Raw genomic sequence first — 26,026 nt, 5'->3', positions numbered from 1 at the left:
TATTGTTATACTTCATTTGACAGTACAAAACAAAATCATACAGTCAGAAACACCACCAGGCACAGTACAGCAGCACATGCATACAACTTGGGACAAAAAAATAACCCTTCAGTGTGTTACATGTACCATAAAGGGGAAAAGCAAGTCGTGGCAGACCTATTGTGAAGGGTTTTGTATGAAACAGAAGCTTGACGAGAAAAAATAATATATACCTATGATGAATTTTCATCTTATATTCCTCTTTAAGTGCTTTGTTCTGAATATTTATATATATATATATATATATATATATATATATATATATATATATATATATATATATATATATATATACTCTGCTATACATTTACTTTACTTACACATATAGTAGTTTTAAATAACTGTATTAATTATATGATACATGGATGGTTGGCAGTTTGATTAAAAAACATCTTAAACAGTCTTAAAGACAGTTTAGGTTTATTTAAACTGTAACATTAAAGCTTGGTGCCTTTCAAAGGAAACACGACAGTTAAAAGTTTCACACAACAACCTTGGAGGACAAAAAAAAAACAATGACGTGGCAGTGATTTGGTAACAGTTGTCTCTTTAAGGAAAATATCTTGGTAAAAAATAATCTCATTTAAGGAAGCAACATCTGTTCTTTGGTTGATCCATGATGAATCATGTCTGGGTAGAGAGCCCTCAAAAGGTCAAAGTGAGTTTTGGAAGTTTTGTGAGCAAAATAAGATCTCTGGTACGGAGTCAGTTAATGGATTAGTTTCCTGTTTCCGTTGGTAGTTTTAGCCTGGCAAATCTAACGATCCTCCTAGCGTTCCCTAAGGGTCAATTCTCAGTTCTCTTCTGTTTAATTTATATTTGCTTCTATTAGTTATGTCCATAGACCACACAAATACCTTGCATACGCTATACTGACAATAGGGAGTTATACAAGTAGTTTCTGTTTCTGCTTACATTAAACAGGTAAATGGCCTCTCTGGTCACTTCTAATATGTCAAATGCTAGTTGTCCAATGACATCTTAATGCTAATGAGGTCCAAAGAGATTCTACTTTTAGATCCTGATAACCTAAAAAAAAACATATTTATACCCACTGTTGAGTTGTCTGTTTCTTAAAACCTTTGAGCATGACTTTTAAACCAGGTGTCCCTTTGGATTCTGATCTTGATATTGAGGTACACATATTACGACACTACATTGGAATACATTAGAGATGTTTATAAAGTCATAACCTTCCTAATACAACCTAATTTAGATAGTACATAAATATTCATATATCCTTCTGATTAGGAAACTGTGACATATATTTGATGGATAATAAAAAGCAGTTAGTACATTAATTTGAACCAATTAAAACACTGTATCTAAGCCTACCAAATAAAACCAAAAGGCACATTATTTTAAATAAATAGGTTAAACAAAGAGACCATTTTAAAATATACCTTTTTGGTTTGCAGGTCAAAACAGTCCTGCTCCTTCCAATGTTTTAAGACCTGTTCTAAATACATCCAAGAAATAAATGTAACATCTTCAAGTAAATGTCTTCTAATTATACCTAGAATCTGGTTATGTGGAACTCTGTTACAAAAATAAGATGTGTTGCTACAGTTTCTTTCTTTAAAAAGTAACTGAAAACATGTTTTTCCAATCTTGTGGTTTGGTTAATGTACTCTAAATGTATACTTGCATGTCATATGTCATATGTTGTATATATATATATATATATATATATATATATATATATATATATATTAACATTTGGAAATATTTTTTAATAAAAAAAATTATAGATACTTTGTCCAATTTTCTCCAAGTTTAAAACATTAAATCTCCTAATTCATTGTAACAAAGACTTACCAATGATTCTGTGTAAGAAATAATTACATGAACAATCTATCTTGAATAGCAAGAAATGTGTTATGATGTTATGCTACCTTTGTTATACCTTTGTATTCTCCCACAAATTCTGTTCCAGACTGATCTAGAATAATCATAAATTTTGGTCTTGAACAGTCCAGATTTATTTACAGTCTAAAGATATCATGAAATGCAATGATAATGTAATGCCTTATGTGATGCTTTTAAAGAACATTACCGAGTACCTGAGCTACCACCACTAAGTGATGTAGTAGAGACACAATAATCTCCACCATAGCCAGCTTTCTTTACAAGTCAAATAAAATACCAACTTAATTATTAAACCATTAATATTTTTGGGAATAATTAAAAAGTGACCTTTTGGGGGCTCTGGAGTTTCCTTTTTTTAAATGTTTTTAACATATATATATTTATACTTTAAAATGGTGCGACAAATGGCCAGTTTATATAGCATATTTTATGTATTTTGTCACCTAAAAGAACATCAACTGTAACATGTTATAAAACTGTAAAACCAAGTTTTAAGAAACAATAAAACATTGTATGTAACTAAGCAATTTTCATGTAAACAAAGATCGTTAAATTCCATAAGGCTACAGCAATCATAACAGTCTTAAAATTAAAATTATTAACTACATAGTCTTGTTCAGATTTAAGAATTACGGTAGTGTGTTCTTTACAGTTAAATTATTTTAGAGCCAAATAGTTTTCAGGAAATGTGGAAATGCACAAAAATAAATTAAGCTCTCTGTTTTAAGTCCATTAGAAAAAAAAAGAATGTTTCAGTGCAGCACCTCTACAACATCATAAATTTAACAAAACTGTCTCTGAAATTGTGCTACTAAGCACTTCAAATAATGTTCACAATATCTTTTTGTGTTCATTCAGCAGCAGTAAGAAATGCCTACTGGTATAAAACATAGGGAAGATTCATCACACTAATACATAGCTGTCTAAAACTTCCATGATATGCATTCATGGACTTTTTGCATTTACGGAAATAGCAGGCTGAACACCAAATGAACTATTTCACTGAATCCCATTCATGAGCTTGTGGAGAAACAGTAGATAGGGGCCAATGCACAGTTTTACACATCCACTATTAAAATGTAACAACACTACAATTTCTGTGGATTTTTTTTCTCTTTTTTTCTCTTGGCACTTTTAAACTCTGCATCCTAATCCCTGCGATCAGTTCACATGGCTGTCTTCACTCTGTAGCTCTTTAGACTTCTATTTTTGCATGCATCCAGCATCCACTCTGACATTCTTTCTCCTTTACCTCTTCCATGTTTCTTTCTGCACCTCTCAAACGACCAACCAGTGATGCAGCTGTGGGATTAAAACATAGCATGCCCTTAAAGCTAAACACTGTATTGTGGTACAACAAAGATAGAAATCTAACAGCAAGCTGTCCTAACATCAAGGAATTAAAGGATGTCATTTAAATGTTGAAGATTTGATCAGGTTTGAAAATGTTATTGATTAGGGTTACACTCACAGTGAACTGCCGGACTTCTCCGTTGTCTACCAGATGATGCTCTGTCTCAGGAGTGATGGCATAAGCAAGCCGCTGTTAGGGAAGAGTGATTAGTGCCCGTCCTTAAACACTAGAACCCCACTTGCAAAAAATGTATTACTGTACCAAAGCAAACTAAAGATAAAAAAAAAAATCTACATGCACACGGACGATAAATAGTTTTGACCAAGAAGACTTACGTCGCAAAACCTTCCGGGCAGTATGCAGAGCTTGTAGATGGCATACAGCGGCACCATGGTCATCGATGACATGGCCAGACACCACCCCAGCATGTTAGCCCATTGAGGAAACATGTAGGATCCATAATTTGGAGGGTTGAACGTGGCAAAGCTCACCACAACCATAAACTATGATCAGGTGAAACGGAACAAAACGGAAACTTTAGAGTATCTTCCTAAAAGGAATTTTTAACAATTTGACTAGAGACGATTAGCATCAGTGGCCACAAGCAGAAACACAGGTTTGTACAAGTTTCTGTACAAAACAATACAATTGAATGTCAGCTTTATGCATGTTTCTGTTATAATTTGAAAGTCAATAGTGGCTCAGACTCACCAAGAGGAAGCAAGGGCTAACAAACTTCCAGCACAGCCTCCAGTACCTCCCAGGTCTGTGGCCAATCATCTCCTTTATGTCGTCGCTAAAACGATCCACTCCTAAAACACAGAGTGATGTTTAGTACTACAATGGCAAGTTATCAACTTTTGGGTAGAGCTGGAAGTGTGATGAGGCTGTTGGGGAGGAAGGGGGAGGGGAGGTAAGTATTAAAAAGGTATGATGAACAAATGCCAGATTAGCACTGCAACCACCCCCCCCCCCCCAAAAATAAATAAATAAACACATTACAAATCACACCAGATGTGTTGCTCTAAAGTTAAAGTTCAAGCAAATTATCACAAAATCAGCTTATACATAGATCAAGGGTGTTGTGCATATCATCATATAAATATATATTTTTAGATAGTATAACATAAGTAATCAGACGATTATGGCCTATCAAAGCTTTTTGGCTTGATGGGATGTAGACATTTATGTTTTACATAATTTATTCTTAACCTTTTTATTTATATGGCTTAAATCTTGTGTCATGTATATTGTAGATTTTCACGACTGCAATGCAAGTGTTGCAGTATTGACCCATTAATCTCACTGTTGTGTCTACAGAGATCATGATTCAAATACCTAGCATGCAACTAATGGTATCCCATTGTCTTTGTGATTAATTTGTCTAATAATTATCTGACCAATTGGGGACATCCATATATTTTTTACTTTTCAGGTATACACTTAATTCATCAATTCAATCATTAAATATAAAAGTATGACAGAAATATAATGTGAAAAGTAACTTTCCCCATCAAAAAGCAGTAGAGCACTGTGAATTACACACTCCTGATCCCAAATTACATGGACTATACAGAATGGGAGTGCCATACTTGAAAGGTATGACAAAACCTAACCTTTTACAGAACCATCTTCATTTTCTAACTTTCAGACCAACATACTGCACATTTTTAAATATTCCAACATACATGTTTCCTGTCTACAGATTTAAGAATCACATTACTCCTTAGATGATATAGGATGGATAATTTAATAGTAGCGGTATCACAAACTAGTGGCTGTAGATCCTGAGGTGCCTGCAGTTAAACACGTGCAAAACTCCCCTACTTGGAAGTGGTAAACTCCAGCTGTAAATAAAAAAGTGAAAACTGGAAATGTGTTTAGAGAGGTCAATCACAAATAGCAGAATGGGAAATAACAGATTTTTCTTTGAGTGCATGTACTTTTCACTTTTGGACTGAGATGTCTGGGTAGAATGAAAGAGTAAGAAATAATGGAATACCTTTTATCTCATGTCAATATTTTAATTGGCTCAGTTACCTTAATGATGGATAAATAGTAAATTTCATGATGGATGAAAATGATGTCTAGATTTTTTTTCATCCATTTCCTCTCTCCAGTGGCTAAATACATTAAGAAAAATTCAGTATCAGTAGAACAGTCAAAGAATCGTATATTTTTCTCAACAAGTTCCAGTATGATATCCGCCATATCAGTTAAAGGAGGAAAACACAAATTGTACTTTGCTTAAAATAATTTGGCGAAAGCAGAGTAATTCCCTTTACTCATTCCATTTAATTGTTTTAAGATTTTTTTTCTCCATGGTGCCTTATTGCCTGAAAGGCATTCCTCAGCACAGAAAAATATATCCAGACTGACGACCAGGTATTCAGTTCAACAAATAGTTCTAAGGTATTGGACAGCAGAATGAAAAACCACAGTAGCCAGAGGGTCAAGGGTTTCTGTCACTAGTTATAAAGATATAAAAAAAGACCAACTAAAGTCCATTGAGGCCTCAGGCTTGATTTATCAGGCTTGTCAAGGTCAAGACCCAGCAAAGTGGGGTAATATCCTTACGCCTTTGCCTGGGGCCTTGGTAATAATCAGACCTGCGTTCACCTCTCCACATTCTCGGTTAGAAGCCATGGGGGAGAAAACTCAGTGTGGAAGTTCACGTCAGTTGTTCTCCCAGACCTTTATAACTTTCCGCTTGTTCATATTTTCAATTCGTAGAAAACAAATAAGTGAATAAAAAAAAACTTTCTGATGTTTTTCGGGAGAAAAAATCTTTATATGCCCTGTTAAAACAAAGGCTATAGTGCATGTTTTGCCTCTGAAAACATGTAGGGTGTGCTGGTTACTGGTTCCAAGGTACAAAGTCGTTTTAAAATTGTTGCAAAAAAGCTAAACGTATTTTCTCATGCTTTTCTTATACTTGTTCTCTCTCACCTTCCTCTCCCACTCCAAATTATGGACGATAGGTTAATTGTTCTCCTCTTGAACTTGTCCTTAGGAATACAGGTACATGCATTGTTGTTGTTCTTCCCTTATAACATGCATCTTTCTACCTATAGGTAAAAACGTGCTAACCACTACTCACTCTTCCATCAACCCATCCACCTTTTCATTGTCTCCAGTCCTCAGTTCCCACTTGAGCATTGCAGGGAGGACCCGAGGCCCTTAAAGTCATCCCATGACTCAGCCTGTCTCCAGCAGTTAGTGGGCAGAAACTGGGGTAAACCCTGAACAGGTCATAAGTACATCACGGGACCAACAGAGATCAACAGGACGGGACACAATGCATGCACACATTCACATCTAAAGGCAAAATGGAGGGAAAAGTTACTGTAAGTATGTTTAGAAAATGTTTAGAATGAGCGAAAATGTTTAGAAAGAGCTAGGAAAACAGAGGGAGAGGGAACCCTCAAATGCAGGGCAAGAACATGCAAACTTCATACTGAAAGGAGATTCACGAGATTCTTCTTTTCTGGGTAGAAAATGACTTATTTGATCCCAACCATAGCTACAACCACTGAGTTTGCTATTGGAGATTACACAAAAGGAAGTGCCTGGTCCTGGGCAATGATTTTCATTGCTGGTTGACTCACCATTGCTGAGTGAGCAGAGACCTAACACAGTCATAGGTCAGACTCTCTCTCTGTTTGTTTATTTCATTAACACCACACCGACAGTTTTCCTAATAACCCATGACCAGTTTGGGGGCAGACCTGAAGGGGCAAAAACTGCAAGCAGAAATAAACCTTCTACCTGGAGGTTTCTTATATCTTATAAAAGGTATGTTGTATTTGGGGCACATAACACCCAGACCAAACAATTTCTCTTCACACCCTTAATAAAGCATCAGCTTTGCTGGTCATGAAAACAAAAATGTATCAAGTGGTTTCTCTCCTTGTTACTTTAGCTCATCTCACCATAGAACCAGGCGATGCCGATGGCTTCAATAAGCACTCCAAAGAGAATTGATGTTCCTGCTGCAAAGTGATCCAGCAGAGTAAACACATACATCCCTCCCTTAAAGAGAGAAAGAAAACACAAAGTGTGTGAGTTTTATTTGGTATTTTGATAGATTTTCACAAGGTGGATTGCATATCCAAATATTAACATTTTGGCAGAACATTGATGAGATATTTGCTCCAATTAAGGGTTTAAAGTTAGTAGAATTGACCAGTGTTGCAGGAATAAATATTTATAACCAAGCAAACAAATATGGCATGCAAAAGTCTTACTGGTAAGAAACTCACATTTGTGACACATAAGAGTGATATGAGAAACGTCGAAACAACGATGAAGAGGGTGAACAGCTCTCTATGCTTGTGAAGGAATTTGAATTCATCAATCAGTCCTGTGATCACCGACTCCATACCCCCCATCTATGGAGAGAACCACAGAAGTCAGAAGGACACACAAAGTGAGAGAGATTCAAAAAGCAGATGTTTGCTTGAATGACATTAAAAGACAAAAATAAGAAAAAAAAAATCGGATTATTATTAAAATAAGAGATGCACGGACGTATCCACTGGCAAACCGAATCGGACAACTTTCAACTTGATTGGCCCCGAACAGTAGACATCTACACAAAAAAGTAAAAAGCTGATCTTTTTCTGATCATGAATCCAAAATACTAAGTCTTAACAGGTCACGTTGTCAGCAATATTCTGCAGTATAGTTCCTCAGGGAGAAAAAATGGACAGTTAGCTATTTTCATTGTGCAACATCCTGTTAAACTAGAAAGGTGTATTTTATGTCTGCAGGTCATTCTATCTCCGAGAAAGTAACAGAGAGCAAAACTACAGGATGGGTATCGGGAGTACACCAAAGGTACTTTGTTTGTTTCCTTTCAGTTTGGCACCTCTGTCATGGACTGAATTTGAAAATGTTGGCAGAATTAAAGCAGCACTAAGTTATTTTCAAGTGGTGCTCCCCCTACAGGGGCCAGTTAATATAGCACTGTCGTAAACACTGACTGCCCTCCAGGTGCCCCAAACCCCCCAGCTGCAGCACACCACCACTTTTAAAGCAGCTGAAAGACGTATGTCACGACCAAATGTCTGAAGATGTGGGTAGTATTGTACATTGTCTAATATATATAATGTAAACTAGTGTAAAAGTGTTTTATGATAACCTGTGAGTAGTGAAGCAACGGACGTGTGGCTATCCCAGTGACCTTACATTGGGCTGCCATAAAGCTGTTTGTCTTACCGTGAAAAGGAGAACAGCATAGAAAGTTACAAGTGTGTTTTTTCTGCCAGAGACAGTGGGGGGGGGGGGGAGATGGCAGACCTCTTAAGGGTCTCCTAAACACTTAGATTACTATCGCAGGGACTTAGAAGAGGATATATTAAGTTAAAATGTTAGTAAGTGCTGCTGTAATACATATTGAGAGTGCTCTTTGCCTGAAAGGCAAAGAGCACTCTTTGCCTTTCAGATAAAAAGGCCAGTTTAAAATCAACTTGAAGCATTTATTTTTGGTTTTGTTTTTAAAAAAAAACATTAATTAAAATTTTAATTATTTTATTTTATTTTAACTCCTTAGTTACACATTGCCTTTGGTCCTTATATCAATAATTAGTGACTGATTATGATAACTGGGTGAATTTTCATTTTTTATGTTTTAATATCTTACTATAATAACGTTATTAATTAGAAGTTGTTATTAGAATGCCAAAGCTTTAAAAAAAAACAAGCTTGGTAACTGGACACAAAATTCTGGTTGTTACATCTCTAAGTAAAATGTGAATAAGTTACCAACAAATGTTGGCAATTTGCATCCCAGTCACTCTTACAGTGGTTATTCCAAATAATGAAGTGTTAATTAGATAAACTAATGTGTGCAGCTGGATACTTACTGCACTGTCAAGGCCAAGTGTCAGCAGCATAATGAAAAAAATCACCGCCCACACTGATGACCCAGGTAACGTTGCAATGGCTTCTGGATAAATGACAAACACTAATCCAGCACCTAAGGCAGAGAAAAATCAGATAAGTAAACAGTAGCACATCCCATACAATGATCAGCCATAAGATTAAAAAATTATGACCACTGATGAGTACCACTGATTATGTTTTTATTGCACATTCCTTCATTCATTCATCTTTATTGACAGGGACAATGCAAACAAACATAGTGTTTTGGTTGGTCTTTAACCAGTTTTTAAGCCTGGAAGAGAACATTTTAAAATCAGGTCTTGATGTCAGATGCTAATGAGTTTCAGATCTTAGAGTCATTAATGGACAGGGCCGTCTGTCCAAAGCTGGTCCTAGAGTATGTTTTTTTTTTTTTTTTACAGTAATGATTTAAGAGCTTCTAGTGACTCGGATGCTGTTTTGTCTCTCAACAAATGTACTTAGTGGCTCAGGTGCAAAATAATTAATGCATTAGTGAATCAATTTAACAAAGTAAAAATTGTCACAGCTATCAAAACTCATTAACTTATATTTCTTAAGGATGGTACAGTGACAATGGCGTATTGGCTTTTCATCCATAGTTTTAATTCCTTGGTTGTATAGTGAGCATATGTGTTTGGTTGCAGTAGGAACGGCTTGTGCCCATGCTGCCATGCAGGGAGATATATGAGACAACAATCCTAGCATGCATGTATAGCAGGGCTGCCTGGTTTGGTATGTAGCTTCTGATTAGTTTGAAACTGTTGCGATTACTTTGTATTGTTACTGAAAATTGATTCCACCAACACCTGTTTGTAGGTGAAATATATATAAGTGAAACATTAACTTTTTGTCCTCACATTTAGAAATTGCCAAGCATGAGGATTTAATGGCGTATGACAGGGGCCAAATAGTGATGTTGATTTCACTAGCCACAAGACAATCAAAAATGAATCTTCTGTGGGTTGTTCCCAGTCTGCAGTGGTCAGTTTCTATCAAAGGTGCAAAGAATAAACTGTGGTGAACCTGCAACAGGCTCATGGGTACCCAAAGATCATGGATTCATGTGGGGAGAGAAGAATGACAGGTTTGGTCCTGTCCAACAGACAACCTATTATAGCCCCAATGGCTGAAGAGGTAATATTGGTTTTAATATAAAAGTGTGTAAATAAACAGTGGGTCCTTTGCATTTGGGTCTGCAAAGTCACAATGATGCCAGGGTGCAAATAATATTCCCAAAGGGCAGTGGTCTTTTTCAGCAGTATGAAGTGACCTGCCACACATCAACCATGGTTCAATAATTATTTGAGGAACACAACAAGTTTGAGATGTTCATTTGGCATCCAGATTCCCCAGATTTCAATCCGTTCATGCCCTGTTGGAATGTGCTGGACAAACAAGTTTGATCCATGGCGACCCAGCCTCATGACCAACATCTTAGTGCTGGATACTACACACACCTTCGATGGGTCAGGGCTACTTTGGCAGTAAAAGAGAGAACAACACTCCATCGGGCATGTGGGCATAATGTTATGCCTGATCGGTGTACACTTTGGTTATCTCAAGTTGCATCCAAGACACATTGGTCAAAATAATAACTCATACAACATATACCAGTTTCAAAATCATATAAAACGAACATAAATTGTATAGTAAGAATAGTAGTAATAGTAAAAAAAACTACGTATTCTTCCTAACACATTGAACCAAGAAGTTGAGGTCATAATAAGAACATACCATCTCTGGCGACTTTATCTAGAGCCACGTTGTGTTTGTGGGACATGTACCCAAGAAAGGAGAAAACAACAAATCCGGAGAAGAAACTCGTCAAAGAGTTGATGGAGCTGGTTATGATGGCATCCCTAAATGAAACAAAGAGAAGCCCAGAATGATAGTATGAAAACTGTTATTCAGCCAGCACACAGGGACATCTTACCCTGCTAATCATAATCATTAATTCATTAATTAATCAAGTTATGCCAATTAAAAATGGTCCAGAAAACAGTGACTGTCTTTCTGATCATTGTATGAAGTTGGTGGGGGACAAACTGTCAATGTGAGCCCGAGTTGCTTTTGATAAAGTCTAGAAAATGGAAAGCAGAGAATGTGAATTTTAGATAACTTTTCTGAATGAAAGTTATCCAAAGCTTTACCTGTAGAGAATCTTGACCTCGAATTTGAATTCTACTACAACTGTGATGGGGTTTTATCTCAGCTTTCAGGAACAATATAACACCAAAAGGGGAGATGAAAGCCTTTCTTTGGGTCGCTTTTCATTTTCCAAGAATTTAACAGTTTGTCTTGTCGGTGAAGCTTTATGTCGCACCGCTTCTTGTCAAATACTCGTTTTTAGAAGCTTCAAAGGTTATTCTATTTTACCTGCTTGTGCAGTGTGCATGCTTGAACAAGAGAACAAGTTCTCCACCTCCTTCTGCCTTGATGAACCCCCACCTGCCTATCACTGCATTTGTGTGTGTGTGTGTGTGTGTGTGTGTGTGTGTGTGTGTGTGTGTGTTTGTGTGTGTGTATACCTGTAACAGTTGTTGCTGAATTTGTTGTAACTGGAAAATGCAATTAGCACACCAAACCCGACGCCCAGCGAGAAACAGATCTGTGTTGCGGCCTCGATCCAGACCTGGGGAGCGAAAGAACAAGCACACTTGTGTGAAGCGGCAAACAAAAGGTGCAGGAGAGGAAAAAAGCCATTATTAGAGATAATTGCAGGAAACTCATTCAACAGCAGTAGATGAAAGACACATATGAATACGAGGGGTAATTTTGCAAATTGCTGCTCCATGCATCTATTTAGTCTAATTTGCCAATTGCTCACATAAATTTCTCAGTGTCTCTCCATCAAGGTTTCTCAAGCTTGGTCTTACATGTTGGCTTTTTGAGCTCTATGATACCTAAAATTAGTCAATAGCAAGTGTGGGAAAGTGAAAAAATTATGAATGTAATAATCCTGTTAAAGTGCCTGTCTGAGTCAATATAATGCTTAATCAAATTCTCAGACTGGTTTGCAGCAGGGAAGGACTGACACCTCTCAGATCTTTATAACAGCCTTTTGATTTTCCATTACATAACAAAATAATACATCATGAAATAAGAGGTGAATTGCCAGAGGAAACTGTACATTATTACATAGAGTCACAACCTGAAAATGTTAATGGGAAGTTTTTCATTACAAAAACAATGGCTACTACCATTCTAAGAGTTAACGTGACTTTCTACTAGTATAAATAGTATGTACCTTGCACCTGTTGACACTGTCCATCACCTTTCACTTTCAGTAATTTCAAGCAGCAATAACATTACTCTGTAGACCAGCTTTCTACATAGTGCAGTGTTTAAGCCCATCAAATACAGATACCTATCACTTGGCACCTCTGAGAAAGTTGTGTAAAAACAATCATAAAATAAATATATCTTTTATTCCTTTGACATAATCTCAGGGTGGAAATTTGAGATTTTGAGATCTTTTTAATCTGAGTGCTTTTATTCAATTGTTCAGGCGGAGTCCCATGAGAAAAAACAACCTATTTGTCTAAATCGCTGGTGGTGCTGCCAATACTCTGTACAACATTGTTTTGCCTGTAACATTTTGGTAAGGTTTGAGCAAAGAAGGAAAGATTAATATTTGATCATTTCTTTAGTCTTGTGTTCTCTCTTATACGTTCTTCTATTCAATCCCACTCCACAGCATTTCTATGGTAATAGTTCTGGGGACTGGGGTAACCATGAACTCAAGGACTAACAGTTTTCAGTTGTATAGCAGAGATCACCAGATTTTTATTTAAAATATTACTTCAGAGACGTCAAGATGCCATGCACTTTAACAAAGTTCCAAGGGACTTTCAGAGAGGACAGGTCCACTGATTCACGATATTTTCCACCTAACAGTGGGCATGAAATGCACATTGTTAAGTACAGTGGAAGACAATTAAGTTCTGAAAATAAATAAATGAATTGTGACACGACACCATTTTTTTTTTCAGAAAGATGTATTTCTCAAATACTCAGATTTCAGATCCAGAGTGAACGTTTCCAGGGAGCCACCACATCCTGAAATATATGTTAATATTTTAATTGGAAGCATTACTGTCATGGCCTTGCTTTAAAATTACTTTGAGTAAAAACTAGCACCCTTAACCCCACTCCTAATATACTTACAAAAATAATACGCCAAGTTATTCACACAGAAAAAAAAGGCTTAGCAGCTATCAGGGTATTTACAGCTATCTCTCTATGATATTTCTTCAAGCGATAGGGGTTGATTGATTTGATCACTCTGGGATAAAAAGCTGTTTTTTAATCTGTTGGATAGGGTTTTTAAACTCCTAAACTTTTTACTGGATGGCGGTGGGGGAAAAAACAATGTGTCCTGGGTGAGTTGAGTCTGTTGCAATAATGCTGCCGTTTTTTTTATGAGTCAGTGTTAATCTGAGAGGGCAGCTGTGATACAATTATGCATTCAGCTGACCTCACTACGCGCTGCAGGTTCTTCCTGTTCTCCTGAGAGCTGCTGGAGCACACACACTGCAGCTACACACCAGGAGGCTATGTCGCTGACCGGCTGAAGTTCATGGGAGAGACCACGCTTTATTGAGAGGGGCCTATGTCTGATGTACTAAGGTATGTAAGGCATTTGGCTTCACTGGCTGTTGACACGTCGATTGTATCTAATGGCTGTTAAGGAAATTTTCAGCGAAACCAAGATGCCCTGCTTTGCTGCAGTTTGCTAACATTAAGCTTTAGATATTTTTTTAGCATCCCTCCCCATCCTGCTCTCTGTGAAAGGTGTGGAAATAAATATGGGGGCTCATTTAGCCTAATCGGCAGGGACTAAAATAATGCTTGTCTATGTCATGTCATATTTACACGCAAAGCAAACAAGATGTCAGACGGTCCAAGAAAAGTCTGATCAATATAAAAATAAGTACAACATACTTCAGTTACGTTTATTTCAAAGGAATTGTCGTACACATGTGACATTTGTGATTTCATTGAAACTAGTTGTTTCTAAACATGCAACCCACCTGTCACCATAAAAGTCCCAAGTCAAATAAAATGTTTAATTCTTTTAGGACTCATAGTGAGTCTGTGCTTTTGCCTTAAAGGATTGCTTGGCTCTAAGGCTTTTTACCCATCTGTGCCATGGGTGTCAATGGTTGTGGCTGGCAGTGTATATTAGAAAATACAGAACAATATATTCTGTTTTTTAGGACAGTTAATACTTTGTCCAATTTCAGGTGTCTTAGCACTTTTTAAGCTTATGCTAGATGAAGAAATAAACAGACAAAATGTCAAGGCGTTTCTTCTGAGAGCTTTCAGCCACCACTGTCCTCGCCATGCAGCATCCCCTTCAAATCTCCCTTGTATCCGCCGGTTGGTCTGTCTGGACTCACCTTGGCATCACAGAGTCTCAGGAAGTCAACAGAGAGGTACGCTTTAATGCCATCGATGGCTCCAGGCAGAGTCACTCCGCGGAGCAGCAGGACAGTCAGGACCACATAGGGCATGGTTGCTGTGATCCAAACAACCTTAAAGAGCCACATGGCATACACACACATCATCAGACACTTATGGGTAACTCAAACCTTTACAAGGAGATTAAATAAAAGCTGGCAAGCTGATATTCATACACATGCTGGTAAAAGTAATGAAGCAGGGCTCAGTGCTCTTTGAGTAAACACTTTAATTAATTCTAGACTTAGGATGGTGGAAAATAATTGCAATAAATTTTAAATTTCTTTTACTTTAATATTTTGGGCTATATGTCTTACCTTGCCTGAGGTCTTGACTCCCTTCCAGAGACTAAAGTAGAGTAGAATAATCACAACAGCCAAACAGGAAGTTAGCTGCCATCGTGGACGTCCAAGGTCATCAATACCATTACTGTCCTGAATATGGAGGACCGCTCGTCTGGTAAACAGAGGATTCAGTTTAGTAACATGCCTTTTGCCCAGTCACCATTGTAGATATACATCAAATGTCTTGTGAGCTGCTGCCCCAACTGTGGCAAATAAAAGATCACAATCCTACAATCAGAAGCACTGACTTGTTGAGAAAATGTATATGTAAACAATCCTTATGACAATTACCATACCATACCAGCTTAATTCATAGATCACTTAAAAAAACACAGGCCCAATGTGCATACAGAGAATAAATGAAATAGCAGTCATATAATGCTATAATAAACCAATAATAATATCAATGACCTAAAACTAGATAATACAGCACAGTATGACACAAATAATCATGCAGTCATTCAAAATGAAATAAAACAAAAATAGGGTAAAGAACATATTAATGTCAATATCTGGTAGACCTCCATACACTACTTTCATGATTTTTGTGTTCAGGACGATAGGGTATTAAAAAAGTATAGTATTCATTGTGTAAGGTTGATTCTTTGATGCAGTGAACAAGATTTTGTTTAAATGTGTTTGTATAAGGACCATGACGTATTGACGATACATGATAAAAAAAAGTATTTCTAAAAGTTATTTCTAAAAAAAATATGCTTACAAAGTAGGACAACTATCCCCAAAACATTTACCAAATTACTGTATTTAACAATGTTGGTTTGAATAGCCAGCTACTTTTCTTGACCAATAGTGCTGAAAGAAACTGCACATCATGATGGCTGTAGGATAAACTTCAGTGATGTCTGAAAATAATGGCAAACTGACTGAGATGGGATGCAAAACAGCAACGGATGAAGGGCTAAGGCCTGACCTAATAGAAACAACTGGACCAGTCTGCACCTGCTTGTTCCTTGGATAACAGGTTGACTTGTATCTTTTGTAACTATATGGGAAGCATATGCATCCTCAGCTTGCAGACACAACATCTTTTTAGTGCGTAAACAAGGATCTGGTCCATGCAAACATTTTTAGCAGCAGCCCTGTAAAATTTAGTTCTAGTAATGTTGCATTATATTTCCTATATTGTATTTTTTTTCTTGTCCATCTGTCTTCTAGAAAAAAATCCTCCAGACAAAAATTATGTTAATAAAATAGCTTGTTAATAGAAAGGGCATATATTGCATATATTTTCCTGGCTCGACAGAAAAATATATGCCTATCCAGCTGGAGATTAAACTTCCAGCAGCGGATCATTGTGGCTGCAGGGAGGATAAGGGAGAGTCGTCCTTTTGTCAGCAAAAGGACAACAATTAGGGCCAAATGTGAAAGGTCCAATTTCTATCAAATTTGACACAAATTAGTATCTTTGAATACTTTTTTTCTAATTATATTGATATATCAATTATTTTCACCACCCTAGGACCAACAGCTAACACCCGCAAACAGACACAACCTTGCCATCTGAGGAACACAGGAGCTGTGTCTGAAAAGCACACATATCTGACCGCCAGTAAATATCTACTTAAAAAAAACTTGTCAAACATTTCCTTTACTTACTTAGCACATAGAAACAAATTAAGATTTAGAATCTGACCTCATTTTGTTCACGTACTTTGGTGGAATCTTGTGACAGACTGCCGTGTAATGCCATGTAAATCAAAACTAGCTAAATCTTTTTGACATAATTGAGCAACTTTGTAGATGGTAACTTTAATATTCAACCCTCTCAGCAGTGAGATTTCCAATTAGTTTTTGAGAAGTGTTGGAAAAAGGAAGGAAGGGCCGAGCATAACGGGCAGCTGAACATCACAGAAATTGAGAGGAGAGAAGAAGAGAGCAGAGAAAGTGACAGCAGAAAGAGATATAAAGAAAGCAAAAGCACAAAAATGTTAAACCAATTTTTGCCTGTGACCGAATTACTTAATCGGATTCTTGCCCATTCTTATTCAGATGGCAGTAAATGCTTGCTAGTGATATGCATTGTATTTCCTACCTTTAACACCCACACACCCACCAACAATGGAATGGAATTACCAGCCTTGAAAGCAACAATAAATAATAAACATACATAAACAGACTAATATCTGGATTTGGTAGCTGACTGAGGCTGCGTTTACACTGCAGGGCTTGATACTTAATTCCGATTTTTGGCTAAAACCAAATTGTGCATGGTCAAACTAATCAAATGCGACCGCCATCAGATTTTTTTCTGTGCAGTTCAAGACTCCAAAGTGACCCGCCTGCGCAGATAACAGATGAAAACATCATACAGCAGTGCTCTGTGTATGGAAGTAATGGCGGATGTAATTGTTACTTGAAGTGTTCAATAATACTTCGTTCAAAAGAATTTCAGGATCTACCTGCATACTAGATTGTATTATGCTGTATTACACTCATAAGCTGAAAGACTGAAAGTTGACATAATACTTATTATACTTTGATCCTGATCTGATCAGAGACACCCTTAAGAGAGAGAGAGAGTAATGCCATTTTTTCAGCTGTTGTGGTCACATTGTTTGCAGGTGGCTCTGTGGAAATAGCTCACTGCCACTTCAGCCATTCTGGGATGAAGAGCTGTGACTGTCACAACAGAGCAACCCCTTACTTGCAAAAACAAAGGACACCTGCTCAGCTTTATAAAGAGGGAGGTAAAATAAGCAGGAAAAAACCTTGGAGTTATCCTCTGAATATACTATCTCTCTGTAAGCTCTAACTGGAAATATGTTTGCCTTTTTAATTAGGTTCAAGGGAGGGAACACATGAATGGGCGATTTTTCCATTGATATTGATTTAAAGAGCATCTTTGAATAATGTATTTCTTCAATATCGATTATATCGGGGTAATGGCTATTTTGACAACCCTAGTATACCAGAAGCCAACACCTGCAGACAGATAACTGCCATCTGAGGAGCAGAGCAGCTGTGTCTAAAAAGCACAAATAAATGACCTCCAGTAAGTAGCTACATAAAAAATGATATGTCACACATTTGATTTACTTGCAGCTCTAAATAAAATATAACACGTTAACATTTAGAATCAGACTGCATTATGTTCACCTCATTACTTTGGTTGAATCTTGTGATAGACTGCCGTATAATGCCATGTAAATCAAAACTAGCAAAAGAATTTTGACAGATTTGAGCTATTCTGTGGTTGGTAACAGATATTTATTTAATATTTAACCCTCTAGGAACTAAGTGTTGAAAAACCGATGTTTTTTTAAAAAGAGTTTAAAAAAAGGAGGGGTTGGGCTGAGCATTACGAGCAGCTGAGCCTTTAAAGAGAGAGGGTTTAGGTTAGGTTCAAGGGAGAGAAAATATGTTTAAATCAGACAAGCACACTTACTCAAAATACTCCTGAGCAGGCGTGGCTTTGTAAATGTCACCGATTGAGCTGTTGTCAGCCCAGTCTGAGCAGTTTGGGCTGTTCCAGGTGTTGTTGCAGTGGACCCATGGTAACTCATGGGTGAATGAGGAAAAAAGGTAAAACAGTGCCCAGGAGATGATGACGTTATAGTAGAAACCAACATAAAGGGAAATGAGAATCACTGTGAAGCCAACACCTGCGGGGGACAGAAATGATAAACATCAAAGACATTATACAGAAACAATCTTTTGAACTTACTACCCATAATGTTTAGTCTCAGAGGCCAGTCATATTAGAAAATACAGCTGGGGTTTCAACAAAAGCTCTTATTTTTCCATATACCCCACTATTTAATAAACCAAAACTTTGGCTTATATAAAAGTATATATAAAAAAGTTTTGCAAGCATTGGTATCCATCCCCTTTACGCTAATCCTGCTAAATATAATACAAGATAACCAAGTATCTCTGTTTTTTCCATTTCGCTTTGGACTATTTATGATGAATTTGATGGATACATATTTGAGAGCTTTTTAACTGTTCTTAAAAAGGTATGGTTGGATGGTGTTTTCCCACAGATATTGTATGGTATTTACAATAATACTGTTTTGACCACATCAACCTCAGTATCAATGTATATATTATTTGATGTTTTACTTTTCTTCAGTATTTGTATACTATTTAAACATTTCTTCACTGTCATTTTTGACCTGCCTAGGAATTAAACTCTACTTTGATTACAAAACTTTTGGATCTTCAGTGATAGCAGAGTGATGGAGAAGCCCTTTCACTGCAGTTAATTAAATATAGCATTCTACTTGCTTGTCTGTGTTACTCTTGGATGTTTTTCTTGTTATATCTTAAAAAAAAGATCTCACAGCAAAAACAAACAAGAAGAAAAATGAAAAAAAAAACGTTTTTTTCCCCTCACTGTGAGCATACAGTCATCTGTAAAATCCGCCTGAGGTCATACAAAACCGAAAACTAAACTTTTAAGGACAGACACTTTACGCCTTAATTATCAGTACATCTGCCCTTTCCCTAAATCTGAAGCAGTGTCCAGTCTTCTAAGGCTGTAGTTAATTGTTGACCTTTGCTGACAAGCCTGACCACAACTGCACTCTATTGATATCTTTGTAGTGTGGATGTGATATTTGTCCAGTGAGCAATCCCTCTTATTAACGCCACATGATGCCATGCTATCTCTCAATCACCGGTTTTTCGCTCCTTTTCTTCAAACGCATTGATCCTGAGAGGAAACCAGCTTGTTGATCAGAATAATTACTGTCAATACGGGCATGCGTACATGCATTTGAATAATTACTGTTATCCCCCTGCAGTGAGAGCGAGAGAAGCGTGTTATTAGAGCGTCAACGTACACAGTGTGGTCCCTGACAGGGGGCCCACACTCTCAGACAGACATACTGTAGATAGAACTACACGGAGCAATGTGCACACTGTGGGAAACATTCAAACCTACAAGACACAAAACAGCACTGTGGCAGATCATTGTGGAGCAACAGATGGTCCACTGGTATCATTTTATCTTTCTTGATCACTTGAACACAAAACAGAGTTAAAAAAAATATTGATTTAGGTCATTTGCTTCAAATTATCAAAGGGAATTCCCTTAAAAGCAGGTGAACAAAGAGCTTATATTATAAAAGATCACAAAGTGCATAAACCTGTATTTTATTGAACTGAACACAGCTTATGGTTATTTTTTCTACCTGTAAACGCACTCAAAAACAAAAAAATGGGTCTTAATGTTTGAGTCTCCATTAGTGTATGTTTGGATTGGTGTTCTCCTGAAACTGTGCTTTGTTTAACGATGTGTGGAAAAGTACTCAGGAAGAGAGTGTCAGCCAGCATCACCCCGACTGGACAATCAGGGAAGGAGTCTAAAAGCCCAATTTTCATTTGCTTTCCATCTGAGTGGCAACAGAACCTGATGTTCTGGGAGGGATAAATAATGCCTGTCGCTGCTCAACGACAAGACAGGCGGACAAAAGAGACTGGCATGTGGACAGGCAGGCATGTGGGCAGACAGAGAGAGAGAAAAACATGCAGACACCGGGAGAGGATGTGTGTGTGTGTGTGTGTGTGTGTGTGTGTGTGTGTGTGTGTGTGTGGGGAGGGGGGGGGGGTTGTCAAACAGGAATGCAGGCAAATGGGCATACGGAAAAGAAAAAAAAATAAAGAAAAGCAGTTTTGCAGGTGCAAAACCATTCCTGCAACAACAGGTAGTATTTTAAATTTAATTTCAGATTTTAGCTTGTTTTTTGTTTGTATTTGAATACCAACATGTAGGGCATACAGCTCTTGAAAAGTTAATTTAGACTGTGGAAAAAGTCCATATTTGTTGTTGGAACCTTTTTGTCTCCCTTCGACAGGTGTATTGTGTATTGCTCAAGTTCCAGAGTTTATGGACAAGTTTGCCCTCTAAGTTGAAATGACACCAAAACATTGTGCCCCAGCAGACAGCAACTAAAATCTTTTTTTTTTATTTAAATTTTACTTTTACATGTTGGTCAGAGAGCAGAGAAGAGTTTTATTTGAATTCCTGCTTCCCTGGTGAATAAATGTGACACAGATCCCTGTTTCTCTCTGCCACTCTTCAAAAGGCGAAAAGACAAGAACATATGATTCAGGTAATGTCTTCCCAAGCCAGGAAATGGCAACAATAACTAAGTTACTTAAGAAATGTCACAGTAAGCATATCTGACAACAGAATAATAATTAAAGTAAGTGTGACAGACAAGGCTAGAAGACGTCCAAAGTTTACTTTGCCAACGACATACAGTGGAGGGGATGGTAAGGGGCAGGAATAAAAAGCTCTGCAGAGAACTGCAGCAATGTTTTTAGTGTTAGATATTTCTGCAATATTAATTTTGAGGCTTTGCACACAGCCTTACCTGAGAAATCAATGTGAAGGGTGATTTTTCCGTCATACCTTTAAAGATGGGACAGATCTTCCAGACCCCTGCTGCTCCCTCTCTGTTGTACTGCCCCAGGGCCAGTTCCATGTAAAAAAGAGGCATCCCTGCGATCACCATGAAGAACAGGTATGGCACCAGGAAGGCTCCTGCACAAAACCCAGGAATATGTACATTATTTTACCAAAGCAGAGTAATTGAATAGCATTGAAAATAACCTATCAAATCACTTTATTCACAGAAATAGGCACATATTTCAATTACCTTTGGTAACATGCAATATGGCTCAGTTATGAAGGCTGGTTTGCAAGGACACCTTTTAATTATTTGCAAGTAAATAAGACCATGAAATTTAAATATTGCAGAATTTAAACTGTTTTAAAATACTGTTGCAGTTTCTGGCCCTTTAAATGTATGCCTGTTCCTGTTCCAGGACCTTAATGAATTGCAGACAAGATTTTTGAATCAAGAAACAATTTCTGTGAACATTATATACAGATTATATTACATGTTTAATATCCTTTTATAGAAAAGTCACAAACCATCCAGCTGACGAACAGCTTCTTAACAAACACTTATTGATGCTTTAATTGAATCATTTAAACATGTACTATTTACATCTCAAGATACGAAATGAGGTGTTTAGTGTGGTTCGGACCAGAACTTCTGGAATATATTTTTATATACTATCAGTTTTAAATGCTTATTATTTAACTTATACATTTTGATAGATTTCTTCGTGTGTGGTTGCAAACATGTAAGAGATAGGTTCTATTATCATTATTATTAAAAATGCTAATTTTATGTTGCAAAAACGTACAACTGCAGAACGTTTTTGATACTAGAATTAATTCAAATCCAAATCTGTTTATAGGTTGATGCCAAATACAGCTGTTTGTTGATATTCTTTAAATAGTATCTTTTAAATACAAGGGTAATGTTTCCATCAATATCAAGACACATGACAAAAATGTCATAGTCTTTAACTGATGACAAAATACAAAGACTTACGTATGTGATTAATACTGAACTCTACATAACAAGGAAAATGTCACAGCTCAGAACTTGACTGCTTGATGTTTGTTTATATTTGTTTTGTTTTTAACCTGTTAGGTTGATGGTGAAACTATTATTCAAACACACGCACACACATATTAAAAATGCCTGTTGTTGTATGCCCTGCACCCAAAGCACAGAAAGTAATTCTCAGAATTAGGATAGAAATTTTAAAAAGTCTATGTTAGCGGGCTTTTTTTATTTTCAAATTTGGTCAGTTTGCTTTAGATCAAATACAACAGCATGTTTCTGCAAGTTGGTGATGTTACATAGTGGATGTCAGCCCTTAACATGGCTAAAATGCCATTTCATTTTTAGCCACAGCCCCGTTTACAGCCTCTAAACATAATGACAGCTCTATGTTAAACAGCCACAATTAGTGACACTGATTGTTAGAGCTAATCTATGCAGAGCAGCTGCGACGTTTTTTCCTCCTAGTTTGATCTCTGCGAACGCTTGGGTATAAAAAAATAATAAAATACAAACGCCAGCCAACATAAGCCAGGATGTAAGCCAATAGGACTTGTGCATGACAAAACAAACAATATTACTCAGCATCTGTTTAACTTCTACCCTCGCAAAGACAGCCTTGAGCCTTATTCTCCTCACCTCCTCCGTTCTTGTAGCAAAGGTAAGGGAATCTCCAGACGTTCGCAAGATCCACGGCAAATCCAATCACAGACAGGAGGAAGTCGATTTTCTTCCCCCATGTCTCCCTCTCATCCACGCCTGTGGGCTTAGTCTGGGCCGGAGCTACTAAGGTGGTGGAGGTGAACTGGACCCCATTCTGCTCCTTCACGAGGATCAGCTCCACCTGAGAGACCAGGCTTTGTCACACTTTTTATGTTTTACAAGAAAGCATGTGATGGATTTTTCAGACAAAAAGAAACAAAACCCAAACATGTTGTTTTTCCTTCTTGTTCTGTACTTCTCAAATGCAAAACTATGTTCAATACAGATCTACAAGGAGATGCATAATTTCCATGTACACTGATACATATGATTTAAAACGTGTCTGCGTTTGCTAAATCAGTCTCCGTCTCCTCCCTGGTTTGTCCATGCATAACACCATGCCCCAGCCAAAGGATTTTGTTTTTTCAACTGCAACTCATGAAAACTTACAGTAATAAAAATACTAATAAGGAGGACTGCAAAAAAAAAAATTATACGTATCAATATTTCCAGAAAAAAATATTTTTGGTTCTTATTTACTCTCACTAAAACTGTCTCTTATTTATCTTCTTACCTCTTTGGGACCCATTGTGTTAGACGAGGATTTTTCTGGGGCTGTAAGAGAGGACATCTCTTCAGCCGTGAGTTGCCAGTAGTCAAGGAAGAGGAAAACGAAGTATAGGTGCAGTTGATGAGTCTTGAACGCAGAATGACGCAGACAACATAAAAGGAGAGATCAATTATTCTCTTTATAAGGAATCAGGTTAATCATAGCAATTTAGAAGGTTTCCTTTGGGATACCGCACACTGCTGCCATTGAGTTGCAATGAATGACATAATAATAATAAGTGTTTCATCAGTTTGAAATATGATTACATCTGAATAACATGTAAAGTCACCTGTGGGCAACTCTATAGCACAAATTCAATATGTAATAGATATGAGTTCATGCATGATTTATTTATTTAGCTTTGAAGTTATTATACATGAAATACAGACAGAGTGAGCAGCAAATGGAGGAAAAACAACAAAGAGCGATGAGGTCTGGACTGAGAATAACAAGAGGAGATGAAGGAGCTTCTTTAAAGGTTATCACTTAATTATGACCATTTTGAACACAGACAGTTTCAATATGCCGTTTACCAGTAATATGACAACATATGATTCCTTTTCTTTGGTATAAAAAGTAGTAAGTGAGGCATGTAGAAGTTTTTTTTTTTCTTTTCTTCATAAGTGGGTTTTCATTAATGAAACAAGCATCTATAAGGGCTTATATCATTCTTGTTAAAGGTTTTGTAAATTAGGATCTATGAAAAATGCAAAATACTGCAAAGTATTCCGTAACTTTTATTTCAAATACAATGTTAATTGCAGCTAAATATTATAACCCGAAAACGAGACACATTTTGAACAGAAGAACCTTACGTGAGTAAAACACTTACCTTTAAAACAAAAATCGATAAATCTCCACCAGCTGCCAAGTTTATTTAATTCCGATGCTTATGCTATGGTGTGCTGCGTATTGATGGGGACCATCTTTGTGCAGACCTTCCCTGATGAGTTAGGCTAGGGTCAGGATTTCAAAATTGAAGCAAAAATAGGAATCAACAATCGCTGAAAACCGACTTAAGAAAGGAGAAGAGGATTAAGACAGCAGGAAAAAAAGATGACAGGGACTGGCAGTGTGATGAGCTGTGGAAATACCTCCCACCCCCCTGGTCTCTGGTGGCAGAGACAGAGATCAGAGCACCCCGTGGTCTTATATGGAGATCTGTCTGCGGGACCTCTCCTGAAATATGAGGAACAATCAACAACACTCCCCCATCACCGTCACTCTCCTCCCTCCCTCTGCCCTCACATAAGCCTCATTCTTCCTCACTCCTCTCTCACCCATCTCTGCATTTTCTTACCTGATGGAAGAATTTAGTTGATTCTTACTTATCTGTGTTATGTACATCTGCCTGGTAAAAATGATACAAGAGTAACAACTTCAACATATGCTAACCTACCTTCAACATAAATATCCATGAGTAGCCTAGTTTATCCTTTCATGGCCTCATAACAGGAAGTGCAAGTGAAAGATTCAAGTCAGAACTTGTTGCAACCTCAGCATGTCCATCGTTCATCACTGTAGTTAAATAGTGGGTTTCATTGGGATTGGGACACTTTGGGTTGTGTAGTCAACTTGCGCCTCTGTGTCATAACTGCAACACCAAAAATGATGGGACTATCACCGTTTTTGCCATCTTTACTGCCAAAAATTATTAAAATTGCAAAAAAACTATTGTTTTTAGGGGACTAAATTGCAGGAACCAAAATTTGAGAGGATTGGGCATAGCAGAATGGGTATTGCTACAAATGAGAAATTTATTGTAAATAATACTGTTAAATATGTACCTAAAATAAATATTAAATGACTAAAAAATACACGTTGTGTGCCTTTTGTTAATGAGAGCACCTTGATGTGATTTTTGTGTTACAGAAAATAAACAAAAAAATAATAATAAAGACATTTGATACTTTTCACAACATTTTTCGCATTTATTTATTGTTATACCTTCATCAACAGCTGCAGTGAGGTAAAAAAAAAATCAAAATCGCACACAGGAAGCATAACTGGTTGCTTACTTATATAAAATAAAGTCAATAAATAGACGCGCAAAAAATTATATGACACTTTCAGACATTTTAAAGTGCAAATACATCAAGCATATGTTCAACAAAGCAGATATAAAAAAATAACTGGCTGCTACTGTTTGAGGAAAATTCAATTTTTTAAGTAAAAATAACCCTAAAAAAATAACAGAATTTGGTCACATGCAGAAATTAATTTTGGGTAATACACTTCAGCGAAGCATCAATGTGGACTTCACCAAAGTGTGGATCGAGGCAGCAAAGGGGCAGGGTGAAATGATACTCTGGAGAATTGAGACACACTCACACCCTTAGTGGGAACACAC

General features: G+C 37.1%; 1 protein-coding gene across 1 annotated transcript; it reads right to left on the bottom strand.

Annotated features, from left to right (window-relative positions):
* Window positions 1-1,752: 1,752 nt before the first annotated feature.
* Window positions 1,753-25,141, bottom strand: slc6a3 (solute carrier family 6 member 3). Its single transcript, XM_012853327.3, has 16 exons — window positions 24,509-25,141; window positions 23,641-23,763; window positions 23,004-23,208; window positions 21,356-21,487; window positions 18,383-18,599; window positions 14,950-15,088; window positions 14,572-14,706; window positions 11,698-11,801; window positions 10,904-11,028; window positions 9,130-9,242; window positions 7,525-7,653; window positions 7,195-7,294; window positions 3,974-4,074; window positions 3,598-3,765; window positions 3,380-3,451; window positions 1,753-3,210 (listed from the first exon to the last, which is right to left on the bottom strand). The coding sequence occupies exons 2-16, from the start codon at window positions 23,695-23,697 to the stop codon at window positions 3,187-3,189; spliced, it is 1,821 nt and encodes a 606-aa protein (XP_012708781.1). The 5' UTR covers window positions 23,698-23,763; window positions 24,509-25,141; the 3' UTR covers window positions 1,753-3,186.
* Between the last annotated feature and the right edge of the window lie 885 nt (window positions 25,142-26,026).

The sequence above is a fragment of the Fundulus heteroclitus genome, chromosome 3, assembly GCF_011125445.2.
Source record: "Fundulus heteroclitus isolate FHET01 chromosome 3, MU-UCD_Fhet_4.1, whole genome shotgun sequence".
Lineage (NCBI taxonomy): Eukaryota > Metazoa > Chordata > Actinopteri > Cyprinodontiformes > Fundulidae > Fundulus > Fundulus heteroclitus.
Note: the sequence above shows the minus strand (reverse complement) of the source record. Positions and strands in the feature narration are given on the sequence as shown.

What these genes read in the sequence shown, in the direction of transcription:
- slc6a3 (XM_012853327.3), bottom strand. Translation starts at nt 23,697, where the DNA reads ATGTCCTCTCTTACAGCCCCAGAAAAATCCTCGTCTAACACAATGGGT. An exon ending in TTCAGCAACAACTGTTACAG is followed by an intron (nt 11,029 to 11,697) that starts GTATACACACAC and finishes TGTTTCATTTAG; the next exon opens with GGATGCCATCATAACCAGCT. An exon ending in AGATAAAGTCGCCAGAGATG is followed by an intron (nt 9,243 to 10,903) that starts GTATGTTCTTAT and finishes TCTCTGCCTTAG; the next exon opens with GTGCTGGATTAGTGTTTGTC.